General features: G+C 49.7%; 1 protein-coding gene across 1 annotated transcript; it reads left to right on the top strand.

Annotated features, from left to right (window-relative positions):
- On the top strand, positions 4,480-8,759 carry IGFBP1 (insulin like growth factor binding protein 1). Its single transcript, NM_001285763.1, is given in 4 exon segments — positions 4,480-4,830; positions 6,358-6,542; positions 7,635-7,763; positions 8,617-8,759. Coding segments are annotated over 4 exon segments (792 nt in total). The 5' UTR covers positions 4,480-4,484; the 3' UTR covers positions 8,749-8,759.

Below are 8,991 nucleotides of genomic sequence, written 5' to 3' on the forward strand. Positions count from 1 at the left end.
TGGTGAGTAAGCAGCACGCGGTATGAAGGCAGAATTGGAAACAGTGGGTGACGGAAGGCCCCACACATTTTCATCATCCAGGGAGTACCCAGCTTCTGCTCTATGAATACATGCTGCGGCCAGCTTACATTTGGTGGTGGTGGTGGTGACAGCTTACATTTGTTCAGGGCTGACTCTGCCAGCCTCTGCATTATCCCCATTTTGCAGACAAGGAAACTGAGGCCCAGCGAGGTTACACAATATGGTGGACATGAAATTCAAGGTGTCAGCACAGGTGGGCTTGCTGGGGGCTCCCGTGCTTGCTGATGAAACTCTCAGAGATGGGTTCATGGAGCTGGAACCAGAGATGGTGTGCTGTAAATCATTATGAAATGATCAGCAAAGACGCTGTGTGCAGCCCCATTCAGGTCCTATCTCCTGGGCCCACTTGGAAAGACTGCCCAGATTATGTGAGCTCCTTTGCTTTTCTGCAGTGGGAGCAGTGGTTTCCTTTCCTCTGCAGGCAGAAAATTTACAATGGCGGGTAGGGAAGGGGACTGCAAGGCATCTTGGCATTTTGCCTAATTGATAAAATACAAATTTCACAGCCAGCTCTGAAAACTTCTCATATGTACCCCTAAAGCTGCTTTTCACCCTTGTCCCCCCCCAGATACACTCCCAGTTGCCCTTGCAGGCACAGACAGTATTGACCCGTCCTTACATCAAATGTCTCTATGTGGTTTGGCATGAAGGGTACCAGCTTTGATATGGGCAAAGGAGGCTTCCTTCCTGCTGGTGCGATAAGCCCTACCTCTAGGGCTCCTGGGGAGGACCCCTGCCAACTCTGGCAAGCACAGCTTGGTGCCAGAGACACACAGTGCACGTACAGGAAGTCACGGCTCCCCATTTCCCCACCACGCCCTGCTCTCCATGCCCTGCCTCCAGTTGAGCCCAGCTGTTGGATTCTACAGTCCTTGGGACGAGGGGCTGGGCCATCTATTAGTGTCCCAGGTATGGATGGGGCAGGAGCCTCTGGGAGCCTGTCCCCTGCCCACCCAGTCTGGCAGGAGGCACACAGCTAAATGCAGATTTATGTAGCTTTTTGGTATCCCTGTAACCCACTGTCACACTCTTTGGAAGTGCAGAGGGGGGCAGTTCATTTCACCTGGGAGCTGCCCAGAAAGCTTCTCAGGGGAGAGGAGCTTCAGGTGGGCCCTGGAGGATGGTAAAGGGGCAGGAAGGAGTTCTGGGTGTCAGGAAGAGCAGGACTAATGCCATGAAGATGAGGGTGATAGGGACATGTGGGTGGTAGAGTGAGGAAAATTTGAGCATGGAGAACAGCAAGAAGAAAGTCATGAAGATATGACAGTAATTTTCTTTTTTTTCCATGGGTGTGGGGAGGTGAGACCTTAAGCCTGGAAAATGAGTGGGGGTTTGCAGGGCTGAGAAGATGCAAATGCCTGGCCTGCTGGCCAGGGTTGAGGTTCCAAGGCTACAACACTTAAGGAGGGGTTCCCTCTCTGGCTCACTCTATACCTCAGGGCCTCTGGCAGGAGTGCCTCCTCATGCTAACAGAGGCCAGACTCTGGGAGTCTGACCACAGGGGGCATGGAAGGCCTGTCCTGGCTGTGGATGCCGGCTAGTGGGCAGCGGGACCTGGCATCCAGGATGCACCCAGAAATGAGCACAGGAGCAGCCACCTCTCGACCTGCCAGGGGAGGGCAGCTCATCCTCACAGGACAGAGGGACACATGGCCTGCACAGGCCTCGAGGAAGGGCCCTGTCCATTCGTGTTGATGGAGTTGAGAGCAGGGAGACCTCTCTCTCTGGATCAATGGCCATTTGGTTTACTGTGGCTATGAGGCAAGCCGGGGAAATGTTTGGGAAATTGATCAGCCAGGAGAGGAATTTCCACTACGTGCAGGGTGACTAAGACCTCAGAGAGGAAGGGAGGGATCTCACTGGGCAAATGCACAACTGGGTGAACTGTCCAGGGCTGGCAAGCTGCCAGGCACACAGTAGGCAGGCCCCAGATATTACTGTATGATTCTCTTTCATGTGTGTCATTAAGAAAACATTTCTTTAAAAAAAGAAGGAATATAATAGCTTTACAATGTCGTGTTAGTTTCTGTTGTACCATGAAGTGAATCAGCCATATGCGTACATATATCCCCTCCCTTTTGGACCTCCCTCCCACCCTACCAGCATCCTACCCCTCTAGTCATCACAGAGCACCAAGCTGAGCTTCCTGTCCTTTATACAGGGTCCTGTTACCCCAGCCTCCCAATTCATCCCACCTTCCCCACTGCGCCCACATGTCCGCTCTCAGTGTCTGTGCTTCTAATCCTGTTTTGGAAATAGGTTTCAAGTAGGTACCCTGATTCTACATTGAGGAGATCAGAGAGAAAATTCAGAGCACAGATTCTTTGGGGGAAATAAAATCCTTTAGGAACTCACCTCAAAAATAATGTTATAAAACTCAGAACTGTTGTCAGCTCCTGAACCAGAAACTAAAAATATGACCAAAATGACCGTGAACTTCCAATTGCAATTTTTTCCCCCACCAACCTTAATTTTATTGTTGCTGAGGAGATGCTGGGGGCAAGAAGAAGTGTGTGTGTGTGACAATTTATTGATACATAGAGGCAGAACACAAGGCAAGTAACTTGGTGAGGGCCACAGAGCCAGTGAGTGGCTGGAAAAAGATCTAGTAAATTAATTTTAACTCGGTTCTTCTTGAGATGGGGCTTCCCAGGTGGTGCTGGTGGTAAAGAACCTGCTTGCCAATGCAGGTAGATATAAGAGGTATGGATTTGATCCCTGGGTTGGGATGATGCCCTTAGAGAAGGAAACAGCAAATCACTCAAGTATTCTTGCCTGGAGAACCTAATGGAAAGAGGAACCTGGTGGGCTATAGTTCATGGGGTTGCACAGATTTGGACAGGACTGAAGTGATTTGGCACGAAAGATCCCTGAGATAGATAATATAACTGATAATGTAAGGACCTGATTATACCAAAGAATGTAGTATTTACTAGATAATGTGAATCCAGAGGGCTAAAAAAAGAATGTGAAGGGAAGACCAGTCTCTTCCTTAGTCGCCTAATTTCACACCTTCCCCTGCAAGGCGGGCCAATTTCTTACACATTCTTCTTCAAATAGTCCATACATTTAAAATCACAATGGCACATACCTTCACTTTACTTGTTTGTGCACGAACAATAGCATATTCTGTGCCTTCCTATTTTTACTTGACTTGGAAATTTTACTTGCCCAATCTTACAGACCTTGGAGATTTTTCTCTCTCAGTAAATATAGAACTGCCTTTTTCTTGTCAATAGCTACCTGGTTTCCGAGGACTGGGCGCCAGAGAGAGTGCCTGGTGTCTGGATGGGAGCAGGCCCATTTCTCACTGTCTCGGAAGCTACAGTGACATTTTTCTTTCCATCTAAGAGGATATCTAGAGACAGGAAGTTTAACAAAAGAGAAAGCCATGATCATCGATTCCTGATAAAAATCTGATCTGAGGCTGAAAGACAGAGGAAACTGGGGTCTGCCCTCAGTTCGTTAGCCTCGGCCCTGTCTCTCTCTCTCTCTCTCTTTTTTAAACTTATTATTATTATTTTTATTTTTTGGCCACACCATGTGGTATGTAGGAATTTAGTTCCCCAAACAGGGACAGAACAGGTGCCCTCTGCAATGGAAGTGCAGAGTCTTAACCACTGGACCACCATTAAGCCCTTCTCTTAATGGCTCCGAGTCCCTCTACTCTCTGGAAGCTCTGTTAACTGGGCTTTGGGGGCTATGGTGAGATTGCAGAGCTTGGCATCAGCCCTGGGAGGTATTGTCCCTTTCCTTCCTTCTTTCCTCCTGAGACAGGCTCTCAAGACAGCAACTGAGGGGCCTGTTCGTCTTTTTCCTGAAGAAGCAGGAACAGTTCCAGCTTTGCTACTGAGAAGGCTTTTAGAGACTTAGGTTCAAAGCGCTCCTTCCTCTTCCCCGGCCTTGATTTCCCTACTTGAAAATTGACCAGTGGGCTGGCCTCGTCCAGCTCATCTCTCCTGCTTTCCCTAGGTCGTCCAGGGAGCACTGACAGGCTCAACCTGAAGACGTCCCTTGAACAAAACAAGCAAGCGCCATCCTTCACGTGGCCGTGCGCTCCTGGCCGGAATTGCACTTTGGCTCCAGTCTGAACCTTAACAACAGGACAAACACAGTCTGAAACGTGGACCGTTTGCCCTCCTTCCACCCACGGTTTGCGCAGGGCTGTGCACGTACAAACAAAACAAACTTATTTTGAACACTGCCCTCGAGCACGCGGCGCTGCCAATCATTAACCCCTGGTTGAGGTGGCCCAGCCGGCGCCCTTCAAAAGGCGCACGCGGTGCTCAGCGAGCATCGGCCACCGCTCCTGAGCCGCCGCCACCACTCAGGCAGCATCCGCCAACCGAGCCGCCCCTGCCGCCCAGCGAGCGCAGGTTCCTGTCTGCCACCCACCGCTGGAGATGCCCGAAGTCCTTGCTGTCCGAGCCTGGCCGCTTCTGCTATCGCTGGCCGTTCAGCTCGGCGCGACGGTCGGCGCTCCCCAACCCTGGCGCTGTGCGCCTTGCTCCGCCGAGAGGCTGGCGCTCTGCCCGCCGGTGCCCGCCTCTTGCCCGGAACTCACCCGGTCCGCGGGCTGCGGCTGCTGCCCGATGTGCGCCCTGCCTCTCGGAGCTGCATGCGGTGTGGCTACTGCTCGCTGCGCTCGCGGGCTCAGCTGCCGCGCCCTCCCGGGGGAGCCGAGGCCCCTGCACGCCCTCACCCGAGGCCAGGGCGCCTGCATGACCACGCCCAGCGATGAGGCCACAGGTACCACCGTCTCCTCACCTGGGTTCCTCCCCTGGGACAGATGGGGTAGGAGGCTCGGGCAAGGCAGGGAAGGGTGCTCCACCAAAGCCAGTAGAGAGCAAACCCGGCCAGGCTCAGAGCTTGCAGCCAAAGCGTGGAAGGGGAAAGGATTTTAAGTCGCCTAGATGAACCCTATTGTGTGGTCCTGCAGGGGCGCTCAGGATTAGGGAGGACACACACAACTTGGTGAGAGAGTTGGGGAGGGAGCCCAGAGCCCTCTTGGCAGCCCACTGACCTATAGAAACCTGGACATGAGAAAGGAGGGAGGCCATGGGGATGCCCAGGCAGTGGGTGCCACTCCAGGTGCCCCTGGCTCTCCTCTTTGCCATTTTCCTAAAGGCATGCAGTGGGAGCCCATCCTGCTGGCCTCCTGGGAAGTGTTTGGAATGTCCTTTGTAATATACGTCCTGTGCAGACCATTATGTGCTTACCAGATGTTTACAGAACAAAATGTGAAAGTTTAGGTACTTGCGTTCATTGCCATAGAAAAGCGGTGTTTGATGTGTGTGCCGCCTGCTCAGAACTTGACAATTAGAGCTTTCCCGAATTTAGCAGTGATTTATTTGTAGTGAGAAGCAGAGGAAATACCCGCTTCTCTACCCTCTCTCCTTACCTCCCTGTCCTGGCAGCTGCGTGTCCAGTGTGGTTCTGTGATTCTTGGAGCCTTTCTGTGGCTCTTTGTCCTGATGGGGATGCGCTGGAGGGGACACGGTTTTTCTTCTGGTTCTCTGCCTTCAGAGTCAATGAAATGGAGTCATCTCCATGGCCCTCAAAGGATAGGGCACCCGCACTCCAGGGGAGTCCCACAGGAGATCCAGTTCTCCATCATTCTGTCCATGTACCAAACCCAAACCTTAGGACCCCCTGCATGAAATCTGGTGACCCTCTCTCCTCTTCCCAGGGTTGTAAAGAAATCACTTTGACTGTGGGAAGGCAGAGTCCCTGGAAAAGAAGAGAGTAGAACTGCAGTGTAGACCCCACCTCTGAATGAACCTACCGCCTGTTCATAGGGAATTACTAAAATGCCCATTTTATGGATGGGAAAGAAGAGGATGGGGTGAGGATCTGAATTGTGGTTTAGTCGCTAAGTTGTGTCTGACTCTTGTAACCCCATGGGCTATAGCCCACCAGGCTCCTCTGTCCATGGGATTCTCCAGGTGAGAATATTGGAGTGGGTTGCCATTTCCTTCTCCATTTGAACTGTAATCCATGGCTTTCTCAGGGCTCTTCCCAGGCTTTGACAAATGTGCATTTGGCTACATTAGAAGCAGAATCACAGGGCACTCTTGCCTTTGGTATTGCTGTTGGGTTACCCCTCTACCCAGAAACCACTAAAAGTTCCTTTAAAGAGGAAGCAGGCAAAACTCTGGGTCAGTATGACCATCCTGTCCCTGTTTGGTTTTGTGGGAAGGGAAGCAACTTCAGGGGGTCACAAGTGCAGATGCTTCGGTGAGGGGGGCTCATGGGCTTTTGTTTTTCCATTTTCAGATACAAAAGACACCACCAGCCCAGAGAATGTGTCCCCGGAGAGCTCAGAGATAACTCAGGAGCAGCTTCTGGACAATTTCCACTTGATGACCGAGTCCAGTGAGGACCTGCCCATCCTCTGGAATGCCATCAGTAATTATGAGAGCTTGAAGGCTCTTGAGATCAGTGACGTCAAGAAGTGGAAGGTGAGACCCTTGAAGCAGGTGGAACCTCTAGCTTGAACCTGCTGGGCCCTGCCAGTTTGGTCCTGAGCCCTGGCGATAAGCACATACTTCCCCCAAAGCCTAGCAGACATGCCTCAGTTTCAACAAAGGAACCTGCTGGATAGAAAGAAAATGCAGTCCGTGCTGTGCAACTTTAGATGCATTACTTCATGTCTCTGAGCTCATCTCTAAAATAAGGGTGTCAGACTAGCAGTGTCTGAAGAGCACTAAGCTGTTCTTATCTTCTTCTCCTGTTGCATCTTTCTCCCCACTTTTAAGAAATTGTGTTAAAATATTCATAACATAAAAGTTATCCCTTTAACCATCTTAAAGTATAAAGTCTAGTGGCTTTAAGTACGTTCACATTATTTTGCCTTTTCATCTTCCCAAATGAAAACTCTGTCCCCCTTAAACACAAACTCCGGGCAGCATCTTAATTGGGGGTCTGTTTTCAGTTCTACCACTTGAGGGCGACAAAGAATCAAAGTTGGAGTGACGGTTCATTTGTGAACCCAAAAATCACTTCTGCAAACACGCATCGTCAGAACAGTGGAGGATGGAACTGTTTTCTAGGCACTTCAGAGTTTCATCTGGAAATGATAACAATAGGGAAAAGTTCATCCTTATTTCAGATTGTTCAAATGAATGCCTTAATCCTCAATGAATTTGGCTTATGTGAACTAACCTTGTAGAGGAAAGTTGTACAAAATTTAGAAGTCTCTGCTACTAAGTCCTCCATTCACAAAGCTGTGCCCAGATGACTGGTGGCAGAATTATCCATGGTGGGGAGGGGAGGCAGGAGAGTCGGAGAGCTCATGGGGTTAGTGATGCTCTTGAGTCCTTTAGGTGCTTAGCGAATGTTCAGGAGGGAGGGCATGGGGTTCCCATCTTTTATGTTAACAATTTAGGACAGAGATTAGCCACCTCCTTCTACAGGTGAGAGAGTGAGGCCCAGGGAAGGCGGGTCCAGGCCTGTGCTCAGAGCCCACATAAAACCTTCTGCATTCACTCCCCACCTCCACTTGAGGCTGACAGTACACTGTCCTTTATCCCAATGTCAATTTATCCTTTTAGGAGCCCTGCCAGCGAGAACTCTACAAAGTGTTGGACAGATTAGCCAGGGAACAGCAGAAGGCAGGAGACAAACTTTATAAATTTTATCTGCCAAACTGCAACAAGAATGGATTCTATCACAGCAAACAGGTATGTGGGTCCTCACAGGATGGCCCCTGCTACTCACACCTCTGCCAAGCCAGTCTTTCAGTGAACAGGGTGTCCAGCTCCAAGTAAGCTCCGTGAAGCCCCATAACTGATCATGTCATGTAGACTAATTTCTCTGGGACTAGGAGCCACTAGCCCCTGGGAGCCTGAAGATCAGCTCGGTGCTTACCGTCAGTGGGGGACGCTAGACTCAGGGGTCCTGGGCTGAGCGTTATTCCGTCATCCAGCAAGTATGAGCAGGTGGGGACCTTCACAGGCCCCTCAGGATCTCAGTTTCTCACCATAATAGAGAGAAAGGGGACAAGTCTACTTAGGAAAACAATGATCTGTTTCGACATCTCTCACATTTTTCTCCCTGCAAAGGAAAGTAAATGAACTTTATAATTCAATAGCATTGTTTCTTGGATAATAAATGAGATTAACCAACCAAGACCTAATTTTGAAGAGTGCTTTCAGACTCAGTGAAGCCCAGATTCTGTGAGTATTTCTGGAGGAAACTGAGGACCAGGAAGTGCTTTGTAACAGATGAGGAATTTGTCAGAGAAGGTCTGTCATGCATGGACAGGCTCCCTCTGGGCTCAGCAGCTCTGATGTATGGGCTGTGAAGCAAACAGTTGCGCACATGCTATACCATTCAACACACACCCGACGTCCTTATTGCACCTGGCACTTGATCTTTGTCTCCATTGTGATGTAGGCTTTGCTCTCAGTCATGGTCACAGCCAGTTTGGGGGGCTGGGTTGCTCACAGTTGGTTCTCAGCTGGGCAGCACGGAACTTCCCCTCCCCCTCAGCTTCACTGGGGCTGCTTTTGACCTTGATCCTTCTCTTTGCAGTGTGAGACGTCGCTGGAGGGAGAGCCTGGGCTCTGTTGGTGTGTCTACCCTTGGAGTGGGAAGAGGATCTTGGGGTCTGTGGCCATCAGAGGGGACCCCCAATGCCAACAGTATTTTAACTTACAGAACTGAAAACAGATGCAACATGATTGAATTCCTGCACATGAAATATTTAAGTACATAGTATATTTATACTCTGAAATACACACACACTTTTATATAGAGAGATGTATATGTATATATATGTAGGAATTACTTTTTTATACTCCACATATTACTTGTAGTTTATTTATTCACCATAAATTTATTTTTTCTACACAGTAACTTGTGTTATATTAATTTATATATCATGAAACACTTCCCATCATGTTGTAT

Source organism: Capra hircus, chromosome 4 (genome assembly GCF_001704415.2).
Source record: "Capra hircus breed San Clemente chromosome 4, ASM170441v1, whole genome shotgun sequence".
Classification (NCBI taxonomy): domain Eukaryota; kingdom Metazoa; phylum Chordata; class Mammalia; order Artiodactyla; family Bovidae; genus Capra; species Capra hircus.